The following is a 25,087-nucleotide window of genomic DNA, read 5'->3' on the forward strand; positions in this document are numbered from 1 at the left end:
CCCTTGCCTCTCAGCTGTTTACTTCCCTACATCCCTCTCTCTTCTGGTCACTGGCAATGCTTAACATTTCTGTAAGTGCAAGGAATGCCAGGAATGTGCATTGGAGAGTGCAGCAGCATGGTCTGAAGGACTGTGGGCGGGTGTCCTATATTTCATTTCTGAATGTTGCAGTGTCCTTTTTGCAATCTGTGCTGCTGTAGCTTTGCAGCTTGACTGTGTGGGCTCAGTTAATAAGCCCTGCAGAGCTCATGCTCTCTGCTCATCCTCTCTGATGGCTGTGTGCTCTGCAGTGACTCGTGTTCATTGTGGGGTAAAGTAACCAAGGCTGTTTCCTCTCCTGAATGGGATGGAGTTCTGAGCTCACCCAGCTGATGTGAGTGAGAAAGGACTATTCAGTGTCTCCTCTAAAACAGGAATTCAGGAATGTGAAATGAGATTAACTGTTGGCAGCAGTTGTGTTACAGTGTGCTTTGACCAGTCTTGAGACCTTTTACTATTGGTGTAACTTCAGTATAGACGATGCAGATGTTAAAACTTGCATTACCTTTATGTATATAGGTAGGTACTTGAGGAGAATGTGTGTGACAAACTGACAGACAAGGTAAGTCTCATTTTAACACAAGACAGTGGCTCTTAAGATAATTGCCAAGACTCTAGTTAATAAAACTTAAAGAAGTTAGGTAAGATTTCTAACATTGTAGAAGTGGTCTCCCATATGAATGGTCTCTGACCTAGTCAGAAAATCAAGATTTTCCTGCAGTAATTAATTTTTGGTTATTTGCATTATATTGTTCATCACAAGGTTATAGTATCATGTAGTTAAGATTTTAACATGTTTTCTGATTTCCAGGTATATTAAGATCATTCCTAGCTCACATTTGAGGATTAATTGGATGTAGTCTAATTGTTTAACTTGCCAGAATGTTGTGATGGCAAAACTTTAAATTAGCTTCAGTACTTGAAGATTTTCTCAATAGAAAGATAACCTACCCAGGCGTGTGGGTGTAGAATCTCTTAACTTAGAAAGCCCTTGAAGCAGAAATCACTGGAAGTTCCTACATCATGTTTTGTCCTAATCATCTCCCCTGATAATTGACTGTTTGCCTCTGTCAGGAGCCAGTAGTAAACGCTGTGTCTATTTATTGTGTTTTTTGCATGTTGTTTCTGAGTTCTGCATTTCTTTGTTTGAGAGTTCTTTGGTGATTGCCATTATTCTCTGCATTTAAAACTGTAGGCTTTAAGAGATCCATTCTCACACTATGTTAGTATTTGTTGTTAAGTGACTATTCAGCTTAATAAAAAACGGTTATTATGGTTCATTTTCTAAAGCATGGTTGCTGCACACTTTTGTTATTAAAACCTTCTATTAATGTAATTTAAAATTTATTAAAAAAATAGAGATCATAGGCCAAATCATTACTTTCAGCTGTCTCAAAGAAAAGAAGAATTAATTAGTTACTTTTTACAATTACTTTCTTAATTATTCACCCTAGTGCTGTTGTTAACATGTAGAAGTGATGGACAAGATTTGTGTAATTAAAATGTTTTATTTTAATTTGCTCTGCAGTTGGACACTGGTTCTGTATGGGTTTATGTATAATTGAAACAAGGTACCAAAGCATTTGCCATGCTCATTTTTGGGGGAATCATTTTCCCTCTAAAGGGGATGATGACTCCTTTAGCCAGAACACAGGCAAACTTGATCTCATGAACAAGTTTATTTGGAAGTTATCCTTAATTAAATTGCAGATGTCTGCATGGTCTTTGAAGTACTTGGACATCATCTTCTAAAATGGATAATCAAGTCCAATTATCAAGGCCTTCCCATCCGTTGTGTTAAAAGCATAATTCGACAGGTAAGTTTAGTTAATACTCTAATCAGGTTTTTCCACAATTGTTAACAGTTTGAAGGTTTGAATTACAATATTTGAACTGAACTCTTACTACTATCTGAGATAATTTTATTTTAATCTCAGTGGGGTGAGATTGCACTGGTGTTACTGTGCATCAAACAATTTTGCTTCATAAGCTTCTGTAATTCCATGCTGCAGTGGAAAATTACGTGTTTATGCTACTACTTGGTAACGTATTTTTTCCAATTTCTGGGTACTTTTGAGCAATGTGATAAAATCAGCCTTATTTTAAAATGCAGTTGAAAGTTGAGTTTCTTAATTAATTTAGTTGCAGTTTCAAGCAGATTTTTTAAAAATTCCCTCTGTTATTAGGTCCTTCAGGGTCTAGATTACCTGCACAGCAAGTGCAAGATCATCCACACGGACATAAAGCCCGAGAACATCCTGATGTGTGTGGACGATGCCTACGTGCGCAGGATGGCAGCTGAGGCCACCGAGTGGCAGAAGGCTGGGGCTCCTCCCCCCTCTGGCTCTGCAGGTATGAGCAGCATGTTCAAATGCAGTGTGGGAAACTGCCAGCAGAACAGTATTGCTAGCAGTATTTTATCCAGTGAGAATTCACATTTTAAATAATTGCATGTGAAAAATGCATGTCTGTTTAATTCTTATCCCTGCTCTTGAAGCTGTCAGGAAATGATTTTGTGCTGGTTTTGCATGTTCAAGTTTTCAGGGTCCCCAGAAACAGAAAAAGATTTATTGGTGTAAACTTACTCCCCTCCCATCCCACAACCCTTAATGCCTGGGTTTTAGTCACATTGGAAGCTTACATCTCTAATATTGACAACAGTTACTAATCTTACCTAAATTATGTCTAGTTCTGTTATAAGTTCACCACAATCCTTGTGAAATCATCTGCCTTTTTGTCTGTTGCAACTTACTTTTAAGAATCAATGAAAAGTTTTACATTCATATTTTTTCACCCTTAAAAGTGGAATTTGTTGTACCTAACTGAACGCCCATTTTCCTAGGGGTTTTCCTGGGGGTTCCTGTAAAATGTTTTATGTTAAGCTTGCCAAGAGTTTTGATAGAACTGTGCCTTATGTTTAGCTAGGAGTAGCCAAGGTAAAAAAGTTCACAGCAATTAGCAAAGACAAAGAGGAAGTGTAGCTTTTCTAGTAATTTTCTTTTTAGTACTATGTACTATATATTTTCAGTACTCTGGTTGCTACTAATTTGCCAGTTGAGCACATCAGCTACAGGCAGTGGAAAAGTAATTCCCTTTGCTATATTGTCAGAAAATATATCACAGATTGAAATCTGTGAGGTATGTTAAAAATACTTCCTATATTGGGAGCAAATACAGTGATCAGGATCCAGTTCACTGGATTAGCATTATATACTTTCAGATGAAAAGTTGTATAAATGGTGAATGTATTATATTGAATTTGACATAATGTGTAATCACATAGCTAGATATTTTGTTATTTATGTGGGAAATAACTTGATTTTGTTCATGCAGCCTTTATATTGCTTCCTGACATTAAAATAAGTATTATTTTAAGGAATGGCATTCTTATCACACTTGGTTCTTAGCAAATTGTAATTAAATATATGGCTTTCCACACGGGAACTGAGCATGTGTTGCCTTTACAGCAACACATAGAATAAATTGTGTATAATTTCTCTTTTTATAACAATGATAGTGCTCAGGTTTAAGAATCTTTTTGAAAACCTTGCCCTTTCAGGGGCATTCAAGCAGGTTTTTCCCTGAGCTTAGCAGCAGGATCTGAACCTATAAAACAACTCTGTATTTTTTTTGGCATTCCTTAGTTGCCATAGGCCTGTGTGTCTGAAGAAGTTTGTGAGAGGTTCTCCCATTTTCAGTTCCTCTTGCTTCTGTCTCCTGGTTTTGGATATTTCTGTTGGTTTTGATCACAGGGGAGGTTTAATGTGCCTTGTGGTGCTCTGTGAGTGTGCCAGTACTGCAATCCCATCAGAGCCAGTCACTGCTGGGATCCTGCTCAGAGAGGCCTGTGCTGGAGCTGCTTTTTCTGTGATATGCTGTGGTTTTTGCCTTAGGCACTTCTTCATGCCTCCAGCCCTAGCAATCAAACTGCCTCGTTGCAGAGTAAGACACATGAGTATTTGGCTTTTCTGTTGGGTACAACACAGTAGTTGTATTTTTGCTAATATTCCCTGAACTGTTTAAACCAGTCTATACCTGCTCTGCCGTTCCATGATTTCTATCCACTCTTAATGGTTCAGCTTTTTTTAATTTTTTTTTTTTAAATTTCATGAGCTGTGTGCCAAGCACAGCACAGTGAACACAGATAGCTGTTAGCTCCTTCCAATCCCAGATGCTCTAATGGAGACATCAAATGATTTCAGGCAGCATGTACTTGTAAAGAGTAAAAAATCTGGCTAACAAAGTAAACTTAGCACTGCCTTATTTAGTTAAAGGTATTTTAAAATTATTTCTACTTGTTTTTGCTTTTAAAAAGCTGTTTTTGAAAAAGAAAACCTTTATTTTATTTACAATTTATTTTTTGTCTTTTTAGTGAGTACAGCTCCACAACAAAAGCCTGTAAGTATTGTTATATAATACAATTTAACTGCCTTATTTTCTGTGCTTCTCTGGCTTTTAATATGTATTAGACTGTTAGTAGCCTCAACCCTTTTTAAGAGCTTCCTTTGAATAAAGCTTTTATCTTTCAAAGAACATTTTTCTTTTCATGTCTGTGGCCTTACCAGTTTTAAACACAGTATTTCTGTGATGGAAATTCTCACAGACATTTAGTTCTATAGCTTTGTCAAACTAAGTTAAGCATTGCTGTTTTCTTCTCTTGAGGAATAACCCATTTGTCCAAATCCTGACAAAAATGGGAGAATGCACTAAATATTGTGCATTGCAGATATCTTAAGGGCATAAAGGCCTTAATCATCAAGGCCTGAAAGTTGAGGCAATTTTCTGAGGTTTGAAAGATCTCTTTGCCACATGCATATAGGAAATAACCAGTGGTAATACAGCTGTTCAGAAATATCTGTGGTCAAAGCTGCTTTCTGTGTGTACAGAACATGTATAATTTCAGTGGGTATACAACATGGATGAAAATTATTAGGGTTGTGAAATTTAATGTCTTGTTTAGGTGATCCCATGGCTTTTTATGAAAATAACAGTATTAACAGATAAAGCTTTGAGGAAATGTTTTTTGCTTTTCCTTGTACTTTATTTTTTGATTATATGAGGATTTCTTATTGTGATATTTAAACAATGAATGAAAAATGAATAGATCTCATTTATCAGATGGTAGAAATGGAAGCCACAATTCTGTTAAAATGCATTCACTTTTCATTTCCTTGTTGTTGTACCTGAGTTTTTCAATCCTTATGTTATATAAAATGAGAAACTTCATAATGGCCGTCTGCTGTTTGTAATTCATATGTTTTGGGCCAGAAGAGAGTAATAAAAATGCATTCCTTTCACTAGAAAATAGCTGAAAAAACCCCAGGTTTTATTTAGAATTCACTGTTTCCAGTCTCTTTAGTTTTCTTGTGTCTTTTTGCTCAGAATACTTTTGCTGGTTAATAACTGCATTATTAAGAGAGAGAAACAAGGTATTGAATTTCTCTGTAAACAGCTAATATGACGCTTGATTATTTTCCACATACAGTATCATCTGTTAATCTGGATTGAAGTTTAAGATTGTTGTGTTTATCAAGGTTGTGGGATTATAAGAATTTTATTATGACATCTTAGATGTATAGATGTATTTTGATTTTATATCTAATGATGACCATGTAAAAAACATGATTTACTGTGTAAAATTTTGGTGGACTTTTGCCTCATGTAATCCTGTATCATTCTTGATTTGAAGTAAATTGGAAAAAGTAATATAATTACTAAATTAGTTGCCATCTAGTATTTTCAAAAAAAAATGGTAATCAAACTGTAAATTAGTTTGGAGATGGCTTGAAAATAATTACTTTTGTTTTTTCTTTCTTTGGTATTAATATTTCAGGTTGGAAAAATATCCAAAAACAAAAAGAAAAAACTGAAGAAAAAGCAGAAGAGGCAAGCTGAGCTGCTGGAAAAACGCCTGCAGGAAATAGAAGAACTAGAGCGGGAAGCTGAAAGGAAAAAAATAGAAGAAAATGTAACCTCAGCTGTACCATCAAATGAACAAGAGGATGAGTACCACCCAGAGGTGAAACTAAAAACAGCTGATATAGAAGAGGTAGTAGATGAAGAACCTGGAAATGATGATGGTCAGTATTACTTGTTTTTATTGCCCCTGATTTTACTGTTTCAGAGCAGAAAGTGTAACTGTGCTGTGTTGTATCTGGTGCAGTGAACAAAATCTCCAATAATTAAGTTCGTTTTCTCTTGTAGTTAAAATTGTAACTACAAAACCTCAAAAGGTAAAGAAAAATCAAAGTTACTACAGAAGTGAAGAAAGCCATGAATAGTAGTGTATAGCTATAAAGTATTCAAAAAAGCACATAACAGTCACCATGCCACATTGAGTGGAATAACTGAGTATCCTGATGAAATAGAAGAACAATAAGAGGCATTTTTCTATAATATTATTGACATAGTTGGAGTCATTATTGCTCTTTCCCTTTTTCTTCTTACAGTGTTTGTTGTAATGATCTCTCAGGTAACAAAGATTGCAACTTCTTCACTTGTTAAAATTCCTGTTCAGCCCTGGTGACTTGGACCATAATCGTTATGGTCCAGCTCCATTCTGGCTTCCCTGATTTTCTTGTCAGCTCTTCAGTCCTGATAAAGATGTAACTACTGAGACTGTAGTTCAGTTTGGTTTGTTTTAGTTCTGCTTTTACAAAGAGTTTTCCTGCTTCTGTGATGACTCCATTGACATACGTTGAATTCTAGATTTTTAAAACCTTGCATTCAAGGCCTTATTCATCTTCCCTTCATAACATCATTCTCTTCTGGATTATTCCCTCCTGAAGCCCTTCCTATTTTTTATTTTTCCAGCAGTCTAGTAAGACCATCCTTTTACCTTTAATTTAGATTTGAAGCTTTGCATATTTCAGTGATATTTGGTGTTTCCTTGTGTGATATGTCAGAAGTCAGGTAGTTACTGAATAGTTAAAAATTACGATTGCCTAATTTTAGTCTGGTTTATTGACATGTGATGCAATGTGTTGCTTGCTGAAATTTTTCAGGAGAAGCAGAAGATCAGGATGAAAAAGAAGACACAGAGAAGGAAAACACTGAAAAGGATGATGATGTTGAGCAGGAGCTTGTCAACACTGACTCTACAGACCCTAAGTGGATAGAATCCCCCAAAACAAACGGCCATATTGTGAATGGCCCATTCCTATTGGAGCAACAGATTGAAGATGAGGAAGAAGAAGAGGAAGAATGTCCAAATCCAGAGGAGTATAATCTTGATGATCCAAATGCAAAAAGTGATTACTCTTATAGCAGCTCCTATGAACAGTTTAATGGTGAATTGCCAAATGGACGTCATAAAATTCCAGAGTCCCAATTCTCGGAATTTTCAGCGTCGGTGTTCTCTGGGGCTCTGGAGTCTGTAGCCTGTGGTTCTGCTGTGTCTGAAGGATCCACTGTAACTGAAAGGGAGGAGAGCAGCCCATCTCATGACAGGAGCAGAACGGTTTCAGCGTCCAGCACTGGGGATTTGCCAAAAAGTAAGTGTTCCTCTTAATGGCTTTTGTCTAGTAGCATGGGTGTGTATTGCATTAAAAGAGGCAGGTAAATGGAATGCAAAGGCAGTGGTTAGGTTAAGAAAAGATTGTTTAGGTGAATTGGATGGGTTTTTTTGCAGAACTGTAATTTATGGGTTATTTTCCACTCTAGAACTTGCTTTGAAGGGGTATTAGATAAACAAATTATTGTAGAATAAACATTTGCATTGACAAGTCAGTTTGCTTATGAAAGAGAAAAGGAAATCTATAGTTGCAAATAAACATCGTTCCTGTAGTTTGAAGGTAGATGAGCATGAGATCATGAAACCTGATGTCCTTTGATAACAAGTCACTAATACACCATCTTTTAAGCCCAGTAACATTTATTGTTGGCTTAAAAAGTATTTTTCAAAAAGAAAAATACCTGTTCTTAAATAGACAAATGAAATTATAATCCAGTGTGATTGAAGCGTGTTCCACTGCTTAGTACTTTGAATTGTTTTAGAAGAATTGTAGCAAGTTTGAGCTTGTCTGGCTGCTGCTTCTATCTGTTACTTATTGTCACATCTTTTCTCAGTCATATTGAAAAAATTCTGTATTATGCTGTGTTTTCATTCATTAATTGTTCTTTCTGTGTCAAACAGTTCCTGTTTTAACCTTTTATTAATACTCAGCAGGGCATGTTGCCAACCCTCAACTCATTATGGTGTTTCTATATTCAGCATGGGTTTGGACATTTAAATTCTGGCCATCAGTCCAGAACTTTTGCCTGTAAATCCATTTGAAGACATGGAAGGTGAAATCTTGGTGTCACTGCAAAGAGCTGGATTTTTGCCATTGAATTAAATAGCTTCAGGATATTACACATAGATCTTATTTATAGTGCCAGTGGTTAAATGATAAATATATGGGTTTCAGCTTTAATAAAGAAAATACTGAGATTCTAAATCTGTGAGCAGATAGAAGAAAATGGGAGCTTAGGGAGAAGATCACCAAGCTTGACATCAACATTGTCACAGATGAATTTGAGCTGCATTGAAAAATGCAGTCAAGTGTATTTCTGGGTTTAAGACTTTAGAAGAGCAATTCACACAGTTTATTAGAGGGTCTGACAGGTAAGGTAAAGTAAGAAATGTGAAATAAAATACAGCTCAGTAGAACTGCATTTCTGGAACATCCTGGCAAATAAGGCTTTAGTCCACCTCCTTACACTCTCAAGTCCCTGAAACAATACAGAGGAGATTCCTGAATGCCTGGTAGTTTCTTCTTTTGTTTTGCCAGCTGCATATAGGCAGAAGGACTCCACTGCTGTTTTCCTGGGGTGGTGGGTAAAATCCTCATGTCTTCAGAGATTAAAGCTGCTTTTGTCCTCATGGAAACAGCTTAGCTCCCTAGCTGGGGAAAAAAACCTGCTTTATTCCTCCTTGATGTTATCCCATCAGTTCTCACACCTTTCTTGCAACGAGAGAAGACAGACGGTAAATTCAGTGATAGTTGACTTTTTTGAAGAAGGGAGAAAAGCTGAATGTTACAGATATTAATGGCATCAATAATAACATTGAGTATAACAGTAATAAAACAGGTGAAGGTATTTAGAAAGAAGCATACAGGAGTTAGAGGCTATTTAATATTTTTAAATGGTGCTACATAATTTTTCATCATATCTTTATTCTCCTTTTTTTGTACTGAAGTAGACTTTCATTTGTTCCTCTTTCTCTAGGCATTGCTATGCATTGTTAAGTGGCATGGTCTCATCTTAATTTTTTTGGGATTATTGCTTTATTTGGTGCACAAACCAGTTTGTGTTTAGTGGATGAGCAGTTTTGTTTTTCTCAAGTTTTCACTGCGTGACCAAATGCCCTGAAGATAGATCTCTAATTTCCTCACGACTCTCCTCCTCCTCTCTCCAGTGTTTGAATATTTGCTAAGTACATTGTCATGCAGAGATTGTGAGAATTAAGGTGATATTTCCTAGTTTTTGTGGAACTAGGACACAGAAGTGTTCACTAATTTTGTTCAAAGGTTAAACTTATCTGGATGCTTTTTTGAGAGTATTTTCTAGAAAATGCACTTACTCTGCCTTCACTTTCAGTTGTAAATGATCTGTGTTTGTCAAATACAGAATCCAAGAAGAGACAGGATTTAAGCATCACAACTTTTTAGAAAAACACAAAAGTGTAGGCACTTCCCTATTGCCAGCTCATGTCCCTCTCTTAGGAAGAGGTTGAAGAAAGCTGTTGCATAATGTCATATTCAGATGTCTTAGTCATGGGGCATTTTTCCCCCCTTCATTTGACTATATTTACTGCAATCCTTCAGCAACACATGTGGGAAGGATTTATCCAGCATTGTCTTTTTTTTTTTTTTTTGCAAAGACTACTGAACTGAGAAAGGTCCTGTTATTTCTTCAGTAGTGCATGTGATTGTGTTAAAAATATTGCACTGTACTATGCAGCATGTTTTTAAGGGAAGACTTTAGTATTAAGCTAACTAGTCTTACTAGTTCCTATCTTTTGAGTGTTTTACTTCTGTCCTTATGTTGATGCTTTTTATAAACTTGAGTCTTGGACTCCATTCCAGCTTTTTTAGAGGGCTGTTTGTTGTGGTCACTGCCCCCTCTGCCTTTTGCTGTTTCTATATTTTCATTCCCTCTCTCCTCTGGTGGGCCCTACCACTTTCTTTTCTGGTTGGCTAAAATTCAGTGCTCTGATGACCCATTCAGGCTTCCTGTGCCAGCAGTTGAAGATCTCCATCTGATTTCAGTCACTCCTAATTCTCCATTAGACATCCAGCATTTTTGTCCTTGTGCCATGTCTGGTGTATTTTCCTGTTCCAAGGCTTTCACCAGCTTATCAGGTCACTGCAGCCACAAGTGCTTGGATCTAGTACCTCTTTCTTATCTTACCTTCAGCTTCCAATTTACACCTTGCAGCTTTGGGGCAAGGAAACAGAGACCAGTCCTGTGCTTCCCTGTGATGTGTGGTACCTGCTTCTGTCTTGTGCCTTCATCTGCTTTCTTCCCAGTTTAGGAACTAGCAGGTGGAATGTCAAAACAGAGAAAAGCAGCACCTCTGCTGGGGGTGTTAAGGTTTCAGTGTCCCAAGAGCCTCTAAAGATTGCAAGATCAAAGTTCTGCCTTTTTAGTCTGGATCATAATTGAGGCAAATAGAACCTTCAGTGAACTTTTAAGTGCTGAATTATTTGTGAAAAGGATGACAGCCCTCTAGGCTCTCAAATTAGCCAGGTTTTGGTGAGTCTTTTACACCTTGGGATAGGTTTAAAAAAAAAAAAAAGGAGGAATTCAGCCAGATTTTTACTGTAGCCAGGCATGGAAGTGCAGGATTTCTCAACCAAATTGTTCCAAGAACATATCTTTCATGTGTGTAGTGGGTGAGTTCTTGGAGTCTGAGTTTTCACATTTTCTGTCTGAATCTGTTCCTGGAAACATACACTGGTTTTGCTTAGAAGCTCCTCTGGTTATTGTAGTAAGAGTCATTTGGCAGCTAAAAAAATGCAAAAAATTTGCACTTGAAATGTATAAGGATATTTAGAAATCAGGGGAAGAAATCCTATTTATGTTGCTTAAATTTCTTGTAACATTCAGCAAATTATTTTCATGTATTCAGTGTATGACAACACTGAACAAAGTGTCAAGGCAAAACTGCTTAGAGATAATGAATAGTGGGCTTAACATTCTAACTGTTCTGCATTTTGCTTGTGTTAGCAAAAACTCGTGCTGCTGACTTACTGGTGAATCCCCTGGACCCAAGGAATGCAGATAAAATTAGAGTTAAAATTGCTGACCTGGGGAATGCCTGCTGGGTGGTAAGTGGAACTACATCATTTTAGCTGTTCACTGTTTAGAACAGGTCTTTTTATAGTGCTTTTTTCCCATTAATGTGGTTCTTTCTATTTTAGCACAAACACTTCACAGAAGACATCCAGACAAGACAGTACAGATCCATAGAGGTTTTAATAGGAGCAGGTTACAGTACACCTGCTGATATCTGGAGTACAGCATGTATGGTAAGAACAATGCAATGTGTATTTTACAAGAGTAAAGCTCTTAAAACAGTTGTTTATTTAGTAAGGAAGCCTGATGGGGATGTTTTTGATGTTTTGACACAAATACATTATCATAAATGATGCTGTATCAGATCGCTGCTGATGATTTCTTCCCTTTCTTTCAATTTCTCAAGCCTTCTTAATCAAAAGGAAATATTTTGGAGAGCACATCTAATTTTCATGTGATGATTTTAAACTTGTAGCCAGAAACATGCAAGTTTAGAGAAAAAATATGTGTCTATTCTGAATGACAAAATGTAACTAAAAAAGTACAACTTTTTGTTTCATTGCAGTCTTAGAACCTGGGCTACTGTTAGCTGTGATTTAGCAAAAATAGGGAAATACTTTAAATTGGTGCCAAGTGCAGTGAAAACATGGATTGGATTAGGCTTGGTTCTAAACTTTCAAGAGTAGGAATTCAGTTTATTGGCATAAAATATGTGGTAACATTCTGTGGAATTAGTTTTAACACAACTGAAATTACAGCTTTTTAAGAGTCTTTATAGAACAGAAAAAGTGAAAACTTGATCATGCAACTTTCTGAAACACCCTAATATCTCAATGAGGATGAACAAGCTGCATCCTCTCATTTAAGATAGTATGTATATCCAAAAAAAACAAATTTAGAAATACCTTTGCCTATTTTAAAAGTAAAATCTTAATAAAATCTTTCTATTTTACAAATACATGTCTGATAAGAGTAAGTGTGTGAGGAGGAGGAGGAGAAGATCAAATACTAGACACAGTTTGCATGTGTGGGTGATGAGAAGAATTACACAGCTCGGAGGGAGAGGAGGAGGAGGATTGAAAGGAACATAAAATCCTACAGATATTAGAAGTTCAGCAAGCCATGTGTTGGAACTAGCTAACCCATAAGTGAAATTAAAGTATGTCTGCTCTGGAGTTTAATACTAGCTTTTTCTTTAGTACACAGCAAACCCATCCATTTCCAAAATTTACAAAATGGAGAATTTTTCTATTACATTGGAAACAAAGCATATAAAATATTCCACAGTTTGTTCTTTAATTCCTTAAGTTATTCTTCTCTTAGCTAACTACAAAGTCATTATAGAGACTTTTTTCTTTTACCTAGTATTTTGTAAACCTCAGTTGAACTTGATAATCTTTTATTTTATTGGACACCCTGCATTCATCTTTAAGTTGTACCTGTCACTGCTAATTTTATAGTCCTATAAAGTCTTTTAGTCTTGGAACTAAAGGCACATAAAGCAGGCTGAGGTCTACCTAGAACTGTATTTAAAGATAGAGGGGTACTAAATAGCAATATCACATCTAAGGAATGTAATATTCTTGCAATACTTGGGGTTTCCCAGCCTATTACAACTTCTCCTCTGTGTTATGTAAGTGTTCCTGCTTTCTTCAAGCTCAGGGAAAGAAAAAGGCCTAAAGCATCACTGCCACTGGAGGTACCTTAACTCAGATTCACAATTATGCATGAAATTTCATTATTTTAAAGAGAAAAATGTAGTTCTGCTTTTTTTGTTATGTAAGCCTTGCAGATAGTAAAGCATTTGAGGCAGAAGTGCTGTAATTCTGTCTTCTGTCACAGTCTTTAGGTTTTTGCCCTTAAGAAATGCAGTAGAAATTTTACAACATTACAGCACTTACATACAATTGTTGAATATAATTGTCATCATGGTATAGTTGTGTAAAAAATAGAGAGCAGCCTCTCAAGCTCACAGAAAAAAAATCATCATTTAAAAGCCCCTAGAAAGTGTTTGCATTGCTGTGTGGCTGAGAAAATGGGTCAGAGCATTGGGGATGCTGATCCTGTATCAGATGGAAAACAGCTCTGAGGTAGGGATTGCCTTGGAGGCCTTAATACCTCTTCCTGCAGAGGACTTGTAATAGAGATTAACAGCCAGGAAAGCATTCCTGATGTGGAACTGCAAACTCCCAAATTTATTTAGGCTGTCTTTGGAAATTATGATGTGAACCTCTCCCATCCCTAAGGCAGTCAAGGACTGTGAAGTGCCAAAGTGTTTTAATGCCTCTACTTGCTTTCTCAAGGATGGTTTCCTTGTTGTACCTAGATTTGATTCAGAAAATGCCCTTCTAGATTATCTTGCTCTTGTTTCATATTTAATTTACTCTGTTCCATGTTTACTGTGTTTTCAAAGGGATTGTCTGCTGGAGCAGGTGGTGCTTATTTTCAGCCAAAATACAGCTCAGATACCCTGTTAGCCTTGATGTCCAGGACTCCCAAAGGAGAGCAGAGGCAACTCTGCTAGTACAAGTCCTGAGTCATTAAGGACATTTTGGAAGCAGTACTGTGCAAAATGAGTGGTCCAGCAGTATTGCCATTACTTTTCCTTGGCAAGTTTCCATCCATCCATACTTTACCTAATGTGACAGCACCAAGCACACATGAACACTGCTTAACTGGCAAAGTAGATTTTCTCCATGTATTTTGTGTCCACTACTGTCAGATATTCTAGCTCACATCTCCATTTAAAAAATGGCAAAAAAAGGGCATTTCTTGGAACTTAGTGTTTGTGGGTGTCTGTGTTATAGATTTATGTGTATATAAAACTCACAAATCTATATGTGTCCTGGATTATATGAAGGATGACTTGGAATGTTTGGTACCAGGATTCACCTGGGGTCTTAACTTGGTCTTGTACTTTATAGATCTCCATTTGAGCCTAAAGTTTTCACTGCATTTTCCTTGCTAATGAAATAATCTTGCTCACTGAGGGTAGCACTGACCATCAGTGGCCCAGCTGCTGGTTCTTGTATTGGCTTGTATTTATGGCATGAAGTGTGTTAAGCACAGAAGATTGTGTTTTATCTCAGCAGCAGTAGAATGTGTTTTTCCATCATACCAGTTGCCAGTGCATTTTACACAGTCTTTAATAATAAGGATGAAGGTGAAGCTTTTAAACAAGACCTCTGATAATCAGGCCCTGAACATGCAAAGCATCTGTGTTCTGTGTGCACAGCAACTTCCAGAATATTCCATTATGAATCTTCTGGGACATGGTACATTGTGTCTGAATGGAGAGCATTCCTTACCTGGCCTCACTTAGTTTGGGATGGCTTTGTCTAGCCAGGAGTGTGATGGTTTTGATGCAGCTTCCAGGAAGGAAAAGTCCTGTTTTATTTGTATTGATTTTAGTATGGGACTAGCCAGTTTCTGGTCAGGGTTACCTGTGCTGGGAGTGTTTGTAATCAGAGCCATGTAAGGGCTCTACCCAAACAACAAAAGAGGGCAAGATAACTCAGGGCTAATAAACTTGCAGTGCTGTTTCTTTGGTGTTATGTCAGTGAATAAGTAGCATTGTAAGCCAGCAGCCTGTGAGCTGAATCTTCTAATTTTAGATGGTTTGGCATGGCCCAGTTCTTGTGCCCCAAACTTCTCTTAATCAGGTTTAAAGGATGAGTGTGAATATCCTCAGACCAGTACCAGTCCTCTGCTCAGGTGGTCTGAGTTGCAGAGTTGCTCAGGAAAAAAATAAGGATGGGAAGAAAGAGGATGATGCAGATCTTTGGAGGCTTATAATCAGTGCAGAGCATGCATGAAGTGCTGTGAAAGAGGTTGTATGTCAGTGGGCTTTTCCAGACCTCAGTGGAGTTGTTTGCTTGCTCAGTGCTTGGCAAAGAATTCCACAAAGTGTAACTTATATTTTGTCTCTAGACTTTGGTGATCTTGGTTGGAATGATGGTTGCTGTCATTTGCTGGACCCACTTAAGTTTGGTTTAGGAAATTGTACAGTACCCTTTTATTTTTCTTTTAACATTGTGGACTGTTTATGTGGAACTGAGAGCTGCTTTCATGGAGAGCTACGCACTGGGAATCTCTCCACATTTACTAAATTCTAGAAGATGTTCCCTTCCTGTACTAAGCCCTAATTAAATTCTGCCAGCAGGGAGGTGCATCTCTCATTTTCACCCAAAAAAAGGGAATGGATTTGGAGGCAGCAGTACCTTTGACAGGATTGAAAACATCCTTGATGATTTAGTTGTATTGGTTTGAATTTCCACATTAAAGTATTGAGCGGGTTGCTTTCTTTAGAGCAGCAACTGAACAGACTCTGAGTGATTTAGCATTTCCTAAATCCCAGAAAACACAGAACACAGTACTCCACTGCTGCTGCCAAGAAATCCTGGCAAGATAAGGGAGCTAGTACTGGCAGACAGCATCCTTTTGTATTGCTTCTGGACATGACTGCAAGCACCATCATTCCACTGCTTTTCCTTGTTCCAGTCTCCTTGGATTGGGGACAGGAAAAGCACCTGAAGTGATGAATCTCATCATCTGACTTTTGCTCATTATCTTTGGTTTGAGCTGCTGGCAAGAGGTGACTGTGTCACAGGCTGGGACATGAACAAAGCTTTTTAAGTTTTTAACACTTTTCTGAGGTGTTTTTGGTGGAGGGTTGTGATTCCTGCAATATCCTCTCTTTGTAATGAGACCTAGCAAACAAATGACAGCCATAGATCAGCAGGAAGTCAGAGAAGGTGAAAATTGTACTTGGTATTTTATCTACCCAAAGAGAAGACAGATGATGAAAGAAAACACTGCAAGGTGTGATGGAGAGGGGACAGACAAAGAGCTTTCAAAACAAAGGATGTGCTACTACAAGGCAAGTTTACAGCACTGGGGTTTATTCATGGCCTTTTCTGTTTGTGTGAGAGAACTCAGAGGAACTGAATGGAGAATGAACAGGCTATCCTAGGTTATGTTAAAATTAAACCTACATGTTAGTGCTTGTGGGTGCCTTGCAGGCTTGTGCCCCCAGTTTATTTCTTTGTGTGCTGTTCTCCAGTGTGGAGTGGAGAGGGAGCTGTCCTTAACTACTCTTCACTGTTGTAAGCAGGGAAGAAATGATCATGTCTCCATGGGATCATGAGTATCATCATGTCAGTATGTGTGAGTGGCACATACCAAAGGTGTGATGACAAGCTTCAGTCTGCACAGAAGCAGTATTTTGAGGAAAAATTGAAAATCAGAAATGTGGTTTCGAGGGGAGAAGAAGCTGAAGTTGCTATGCACGTATTTTTCAGTAGGCAGATCCAGTACAGAATGCTGTTATTACTCGCTGTACACCTTCCTGAAGGTGGTGGGTGGACAACCTGAAACACTCAAAAGAAAATGATTTCCCAGAGGAGCTGACTTTCCAAAACAGCCACTCAGCATGCATGATTCCAAGATTGGAGTACAGCAAATAAAATGACCTTGTTTCCTTTCCAAGCATCCCATGCAAGTCTCCGGTTTGTATATTTGGCCTTCCTTACAAGCACTAACCATGCAAAATGCCTTTCATACTCTTCCATTGCCTGGCTCTTCAGGGTGAGATGTCCATGGGAGAACAAGCTATCAGTTGGTGTGTGTATCTCAGAAAGCTTTCTGATCTTCTTTCTGTGCTCCCACCAACCTGTGGAACAGTGCTCTTAAAACCAAGCCTGCTTTTAAAGCAGTTACAGTCTTCACATTCACATCTCTTCATTTCAGCTGGGTAGGAGAAGCTCTGGCCAAGAGCTGCATCTCATCTGTCAAAATAATAATTCTGGCCTATAGCTTGTTGTTCTTTTTCAGCTGGGGCTTCAATTCAGGGAGGCTGATGCAGTCCAAGTGAATTGTTCTTCCAGTCCTCTCCCAGAAAGCTTTCCCTAGGCATGCATCCATTTTTCAATCAGCAGATTGAGTGCACAGCTGTCACACAGTGAAATTGTAGCTATTTCCAATTGTGTGTTTAGATATGGCTCCATTATGTAGTGATGGCAGCAGGTCTGTGCTGTGCTAGGTTCACATACATAGAGCCTCTTCAGAGCCTATAAAACAGCAGTGTAACCATTTCTGTGAAAGGTTCACCATCTGCAGATGGAGAAAAGCAGTCTAGACTGGTTTTCTGTGAGAACCTTAGGAAAGTGGTAAGTAGAAATTGCCAGAACACTCAGTAAAGATGGATGTTGCCTTGGGCTTCTGTGCCATATGTTGAGTGTGATGTAGCTAATTTTTTATCTCCATATAATAAATGAAATGCTGACTTGTCTTGAGGTAAATGTCAACATTAAGTTAAAAAATCATGGTATTTTAGAGTTGTAATTTCTGTCAAGAAACTTGTTTTTAGAACTTATTACTTTCAAAGGGAAAATAAGTAAATATAGTTAGTCTGTATTTGTAGCATCCTGGAAATTTGTCACAGACATCCTATATGGAAAATCCTTTCCTTAGGATTTTTCCTCCTGAGAAGCTGAGAGGCCTCAGGAACAAAATGTAAACAATGATTATCTGCTGCTGTGGAATGCAACAGGTGCATCTGAGATTGGTCTCATGTGGTTGTTTCTAATTAATGGCCAATCACAGCTGGCTCAGACTCTGTCTGAGACAGAAGCTTTTGTTATCATTCCTTTCTATTCTTAGCTAGCCTTCTGATGAAATCCTTTTCTTCTTTTAGTATAGTTTTAATGTAATATATATCATAAAATAATAAATCAAGCCTTCTGAAACATGGAGCCATATCCTCATCTCTTCCCTCATCCAAGAACCCCTGTGAACACCGTCACAGAAATTATAGACAAATTTAGGTTTAAAGTGATCTCCTTCTTGAACAAGGGTTGTTGTCAAAGCTAGATGAGGTCACTCAGTGCCATGTCCAGGTGAGGGGTACATACCTCAGGATGTACCTATAACAATGGCATTTCCACAGCCTTTCTGAGCAGCCTGTCCCAGTACTCAGGCAGTCTCACCAAAGAATTTTTTCCCTCATGTTTGATTGGAATTTCCCATCTTGCTGCCTGTGTTGTCTCTTCACTGGGGAGAGTTGAACTTGTTTTTCTCCACTGTTGCCTTCAGGCATTGGAGTGCAGCAATTAAATCCCTTCTCCCCCCTGAGCAGACCCAGCCCTGCCAGCCTCCCCTCCTGCCTCCTCTGCTCAGCCCCTGTAATGCCTCAGCTCCTCCCTGACCTCTCCCCACTTGGACAGGGTCACTGTCACACTGGTGGCCCCAGACTGGTCAGGGCTGGGCAGAGCAGACCCGTGGTCACTGTGCTGCCCTTGGGGTCTCCCTGTGTCATCACAGAGTGTCAGTGACCTCCCTTGTGGGGTCTGGGGGTTGTCTGTGCCTGCAGGTGGGCGTCAGGTGTGGGTGAGTGCTGAGGATGCCCAGAGCAGCCAGAGTGTGGTGGCACAGCCAGAGCTGTGGCTCTTCCATGGCTCCCACTCCATCCCAGCCTGGGCTTTCCAGGGCACCGCCCCTTTGGAGAGTGCTTTAAAGAGCAGAAAAACTGATACAATCCAGAGATGGGATTGTCCTTCTTATAGCTATTTATGTGTTTATTACAGCTATTTATGTGTTATAAACACATTTATAAATGTGTTTATCTCTAGCACAGATAGCACTAATCTCTATATCTCTAGCACTAATTTATCTCTAGCACAGATTCTTTATGACAAAAACCTTGGTCTGGTTTTATTCTTTTTTATGTGAGGACAAATTAATTTCATTTATCTTGCCCAGTGTAGCTAGTCTGTCCTGAAAGTAGCTGGGAACTACTACGAGGTTGCCACAGATGAACCTGTGAGACATTGTCTTCCATGGATGCTAAGAACCATCATTGCAAACACCACAGCACCTGCCTCTGGGCTGTCCTTGTGTGCATCTGAGTCAGAAGTGGTTTTGTTCTTGGAGTCCTTTGGGGAGAGTCAGAAAATCCAATGTGTGAAGTGCTGTGGCCCCAGCCCATCCTGGGCATGCAGTCAGAGCTGTACAAAAGGAAAAGAGAAGCATCATTGTCACTTTCAAAAGCTGTGGTTTTTGTTCAGTGAGAAGGTGGTATACTAAAAAAATACCCCAAATCTATGGGAATTTTCAGCTCTTGTGATACACAAACTGATCTGAAATTCAGAGCATCACAGCAGTATGCTTACCTCTTGTGCTTTTCTATAAACAGTTTTCACAGTTTTTCAGTTTAATCTTTTAAGTCCCACACAGACATATCAAGCTATTAATACTTCATTTTATGGACAGAAACTATATTCTTGTGTAGTCTACCCTTGTGGCTAAATTCAGCTGCATTTCCATTCTTCTCCAGGGATCTGTGTGTAATAGCAGGGAGTTCCTCAATGTCCTTGAGAATCAGCCCCACTGGTGTGTGCTCTCCTGGGAAAGCTGCTCCAGCTCTCCCTATGAATAAATTTATTGCCATGAGATACAGAGAGGACACTTGGGTCTTCTGTGTCTCACTTCAGGAGAATAACACTGTTCTCTGTGGTGTGTTCAGAGATCTACCCCAGTGATCACTTCTGGCTGCTCTTAACATTTATTTCAGTTTAGAAACCTGGTATTTTATGAAATAAAATTGTTTTCAGCTGTACAATGCAAACTGTCAATCCTGAGCTAAGAGTGGAATAAGAAAAGTAGTGAATGACTGTTTATTAGTGGTAGTAACTTTAGAAGTTAAAGGCCTGTTCATAGGATCAGCAGAAATGTCATCAAGGGGTGTTCCTGTTTTCTTGGCTGCCATGTGTGATTGCAATGAGTTATGTTGGCTGTAGCCCACTTGGATGACACTGCAGTTCACAGCTTGAAGAAGCCAAATGCTCATAAATAGGCTAAATTTACAGGTGATTTAACAACTCCAGTTTGTAAATTGGAACAGAAAAGTGCCTATATTCAGGAGACAAGTATTTTGTAGTAAATGTTCTAATGGAGTGGAATCCCATCCTAGAATTGTGCTCGGAAGCTCTGCCTGATTTTTGGAATGCTTTTCTGGATCGGTTGTTTTCCCATGTCTTGGACACGGAAAATAGTTTGATGTTTAAACCACCTGGAAGGAATTAGATCCCTGTGGCTGCTTGGGCAATTGGTGAGCCAGAGCTGAAAGAGACTAGCTTAACAAATTAGATCAGATGAATCCACGTCTGGACACAAGTATGGGCTCTCATAGGTGCTTCAGAGCTTTGCAGCTTTTCATGTTCATTACACCCATACAGAGAAAGTCAATTTTACCCTCACCTAACACAGGGCTAGCATCCCTGCCTGCTCTGAGGGTATCTGATGTCCTGGTGTCTGTTCTGGATTCCTCATCAGTATCTATCTTGCCATTTACTCCCACCATTGAAGTGTTTCAAAAAACTCTTTCAGATTTAGAGTAATCCAAGAAGCTAATTCAAGTGATTAATTATAGACATGAATGGATTTTTTTGTTGGCTAATTTCAAGTGATAAGTTATAGTCATAAATGGATTTTATTTGTGATTCAGACTTCTTTAATTCAGCCTCCAGCGTGCATCCTGCTAGGTAAATACCCGTCAGATACATGTGTAGTTTTTATTATATATATTATATTGTATTATTTATATATATTATTATATTTTGAAATGCCTGATGTGTTCAGGTGGCTGACACAACCACCACACTGCACACAAGTGGGTGAGGCTGTGTTTAAGGCTGGCTCAGAGCAGCACTGCCAGGGCTGCAGGGCAGGGCTGCACTCCGGCCCTGTGTGTGATTCCTTCCTTCATCCCACCTGCATGGCCAGAGTGCCTGGGGATGGGCAGGCTCCAGCCCAGCAGAGGGCTGGATGTGGGGCTGGACACGGGGCTGGATGTGGGGCTCTGTGCAGAGCCTGGGTTTGTGCTGCTGCTGCTGCTCTGCAGGAGTGATGTCCCCAGGTAAGTGGCTGCTCCTGAGTCTCAGATCAGTCTCAGGCTGGAGCTGAGTGTGGATTCCTGTGGTTTGTGAGGGAGCTGTGATGTTGTGCTGACACCTCTCGATGGAAGGCGTTATTTCTGCAGCCCCTGACTGTGTCTGTTGCGTTGTAGGCGTTTGAGCTGGCGACTGGAGATTACTTGTTTGAGCCACACTCTGGTGAAGACTATTCCAGGGATGAAGGTATGACTCTTTTGAGGTATTGTGAGAGTTTCTTCATATTTTCATACACCTTCTCTTAAATTTCCAGTGAGCTTACCAGTGGTGTTTTTGTATTTGAGTAGAGCTGTTCATAAACGTTGTTTTCAGAGTATAAATATGATTTTTTTTCTTTTTAGTTTTAAGTGCCACCACTAGCAGTGGGTGGGCAAAAACTGCCTTCTGCAGATATTCATCTACTTAACAACTGCCTGAAGGAATTAAACTACCCTTCTTGTAAGATTGCATATGTGTGGAAACCTGATTGAAAATAACAACATTTTAGTTTAGAAAAGAAACGACAAATTTGAACTTTATTCTATTATTCTCTTTAAAAGAGTGACACTGGAATAATGTTTACATTGTGTATTTTTATTTGTATTAGGCAATTACTAATTATTTTTTTTAAAATCAGAGTTAACTCCTGCTTCCATCTGTATACCTGTCCATTTTCATGCTTGTTTGCTTGTAAATGCTCTTTGCAGTGGTAATGTGGGCATCATTCATTGTTCCTAAATGCTACTAATGATGCCAGAGCTCTGCTGATCCTGGAAACCTCTGCATGGATTTGCTGCAAACATTGTTGATTTGAAACTATTTCTGATTTTTTACTAATTCCAGTTTCTTTCCTCTTCTTTTTTATCCCATCCTTTCCCTGCCCCTTCCACTCCCGTATCCTTTTTTTCTCTCCCTCATAGACCACATAGCACACATCATAGAGCTGCTAGGCAATATCCCAAGGCACTTTGCTCTATCTGGAAAATATTCTCGGGAATTCTTCAATCGCAGAGGTAGTACCTCTTCTTTTTGAAAGGTGCCGTGACGCAGACAGAAGTGGAATTGCTGTGGCTGGTTGCATCATGTCCCAGCAAGGAGCATTTCCTGAAATCACACAACAAAATTTTCTATTTTGAAAAGCAAAATTCCCACGAATCTCTGAATTTTTTTTTTCCCCAAATGTTCTGAAAAATAACTATTGGTACATTTTAAATTACATGGCAAAATTTGTTTGTGGCAGCTGCCACTCATTGTTTTGAGAAGGAAGTTTTGCTGAAAGCATCCTTCCAAAGTAGGCACTGAGTGAGCAGTGTGCTCATGTGTTTTTTACCAGGATCAATCTATTTCTGTCTGTACCGGGCCAGTGTTAGTGTGTGCATGCAATGTACTGATTAAACTGTTGTATGTTTCTGTTTTGCTGGCAATGTTCTCCAATGCAGACCACATAGCATTGATCATTGAACTGCTGGGAAAAATCCCTCGAAAATACGCTATGTTGGGGAAATATTCCAAGGAGTTTTTCACCAAAAAAGGTAACGGTATTTATGCAACACTAATTTAAAGCATAATACTATCCAAAAGGAGAATATGTTCATTTATTGGTACTGAAGAAATAGATCCATTTAAATGGAGAGCACTTACTAAAGAAGATCTGTGATGTAAACTTGGCTTTCTGGGAAAAGCCCCAGTTTGAGGTGTTCATTTCAGAATTTCATTTCAAATTCATTTGGGGATGTACTCAGCAAAGTGTGGATGTTAACAAGTGTCTGTGTGAATCTGTTGTCTAATGTTCCTGTAAGTGTGAGGACTCAAGTGATGCATGGCTTGTGGCGTGGTGAAGAATCATCTGCCAGCAGCTTTGGATCCCAGCTAGTGGTGTCCAGCAGGTGCTACTGGTAAGGGATGAGAGAGGCAGGAAGGGAATACCTGGGCAGTGGGCACTGAGCTGCTGTCACACCCAGGGAGCAGGCAGGGCAGATGGAATTGGCCCAGGCTGCTCTTGAGGGCAGGGTTTGACTTGTGGGGGATGTGGTGATGCCCCAGGTGTGTTGCATCCCCTCAGCTGTGAGACAGCCTGTGCTGTGTGGAGGGACAGGCTCTGTCAGCAGCATCCTGGGCTGTCAGCACAGCTGGGAGGGCACTTTGCTGCTGACAGAGCTGGGGATTGCCCTGCCCAGGGCTGCCCAGTGAGGTGTTGGTGTCCGGGGGCTGAGCTGGCGGCTCTGGAGCTCAGGGTTGTGAGGCTGAACACAATCAGTGATTCAGCCTCCCATGGCCTCCCAGCGGTGACTGCCCCTCCCTCCTGCTCTGTGCTGGATACTCCTGCTGCAGCAGGGACTGACTCCCTGTGCCTCTGTGTCCTTAAGGAGGCTGCCAATGGCATTGCAGTGCAGAGCAGCAGTGGTGATCTCAGAGGGAGCAGCTGCCCTTTGGGGGAGGCTGATGGGGCTTCTGAGTGTGGAGTGAGGTTTGTGTAATCAGAAAGTCAGTGGATGAGCTGAAGGCAGAGCTGCTGTTTGCCAGCACTCACCATGTAAGAGCTGGGGGAAAGGCAGTGGAATTTGCAGAGGGTGGATTTAAACAAGTGTTTCCCTGCACAGCAGGCAGTGATGAGCTTCAGGAGCTGCCTCGGGGGACAGAGAAGGGGGCCTGTGTCAGAGGGCTTCAAACAGTCTCCTGGTAACTGAGGTGTGCAAAGTCAAGCCCGTGGGTCTGGAAATGTGTCAAGCAGTAAGAGCTGGGCAGGAGATTCCCTGCAGCACCTCCAGTCAGGGATTGCAGCTGCTGGAATGTATCTCACATTCCTATTTTTCACCTTACAGCAGACAGGTTGGCATTTTCTAGTGATGTGGCAGAACTGTAAAGTGACCCAGCAGTTACTCAGTAGCTGCAGTGTGGGCAGGGCACAGGAGAGGGCAGTTTGTAAAATTCCTGTGATGTGGAGAGGCCCTGGTGCTTCCATGAGCGTCTTCAGCTGCAGAGTCAGTGTTGTCCTCTAGGCCTGAACATCAGTGACACTGCTCAGAGGCACTGGGGGTGCCTCTTGCATCCTCAGGGTGGGACTTAAGGCAGGATTAAAGGCTTGGTTCACCAACCACACACCATAAAGGTGCAAGTTTGCTGTGGAAGATTAAGTAGACTGGATCCCACCTGTTTCTGCTTAAACCAGAGGATCCCAAATGCAAGGCAAAGGAGTAACAAACCAAGCTGCTTTTTCAGGTCATACCCAACAGTTATTCTGCTGTTGCAGGCTGGGGAAGCTGAAATGTTTGTGGAACAAAACTGGAGGTGCCAAGTGTCCTTCCTTGAGCATCTTTCTTTGCATCGGGCACCCTTTTCCTTTTCCCTGGCCACGCCAGCACTGCCAGCCTCTGCTGTCCCCAGCTGGGATTTGTGTGGGGGGGCTGGCAGGGTGTGAGAGGGAGGTGCAGAGTTGGCCAGCAGGCTGCTGCATTCTGTACTCAACTTCTTGTGGCTTGAGCACTAGGGATAAGCCTCATGGTACAGGCCTGGGGCTCTTGGAGAATTTCTCACTGTGGTCTGAGGGTGGGCTTAGAAATCTTGCTTTGAGCTCCTGTTTTGAAAACATCAGTCTTGGGTGAAAATTAGTTTGAGTTTTGCTCCTGTTCATGAGCAAGTGTGACCTCAGAGAGGTGCTGTAAACATCTGAGTTGTGCTACTGAAGTCCCAGGCACAAAAAGAAAGGTGCTAGTAACTTAGAGTTTGGAGGATCAAGTCCTTTCTCAGTAATTGCCTGAAGCAGTTTTAGACATTCTAATAGGAGGATGCATTTAAAAGAGGAAAAGCATTTTTAAGTTGCTTCTTATACTGTGACACAA

At 39.9% G+C, this 25,087-nt stretch overlaps 1 protein-coding gene across 5 annotated transcripts in view; it reads left to right on the forward strand.

Annotated features, from left to right (window-relative positions):
• SRPK2 (SRSF protein kinase 2) overlaps nucleotides 1–25,087 on the forward strand; it is a 128,229-nt gene that overhangs the window by 97,548 nt on the left and 5,594 nt on the right. For 3 of the 5 annotated variants that reach the window (XM_058805999.1, XM_058806002.1, XM_058806001.1), the window contains 9 exons: nucleotides 1,750–1,856; nucleotides 2,226–2,391; nucleotides 4,412–4,437; nucleotides 5,873–6,119; nucleotides 7,044–7,532; nucleotides 11,254–11,354; nucleotides 11,448–11,555; nucleotides 21,386–21,455; nucleotides 22,688–22,780. In XM_058805999.1, coding sequence (XP_058661982.1) covers nucleotides 1,750–1,856; nucleotides 2,226–2,391; nucleotides 4,412–4,437; nucleotides 5,873–6,119; nucleotides 7,044–7,532; nucleotides 11,254–11,354; nucleotides 11,448–11,555; nucleotides 21,386–21,455; nucleotides 22,688–22,780 — 1,407 coding nt within the window. Of the gene's footprint in view, nucleotides 1–1,749; nucleotides 1,857–2,225; nucleotides 2,392–4,411; nucleotides 4,438–5,872; nucleotides 6,120–7,043; nucleotides 7,533–11,253; nucleotides 11,355–11,447; nucleotides 11,556–21,385; nucleotides 21,456–22,168; nucleotides 22,262–22,687; nucleotides 22,781–25,087 lie in introns of all 5 variants that reach the window. The other 2 variants (XM_058806003.1, XM_058806000.1) reach the window with 2 other exon arrangements.

This window comes from Ammospiza caudacuta, chromosome 5 (assembly GCF_027887145.1).
Source record: "Ammospiza caudacuta isolate bAmmCau1 chromosome 5, bAmmCau1.pri, whole genome shotgun sequence".
Lineage (NCBI taxonomy): Eukaryota > Metazoa > Chordata > Aves > Passeriformes > Passerellidae > Ammospiza > Ammospiza caudacuta.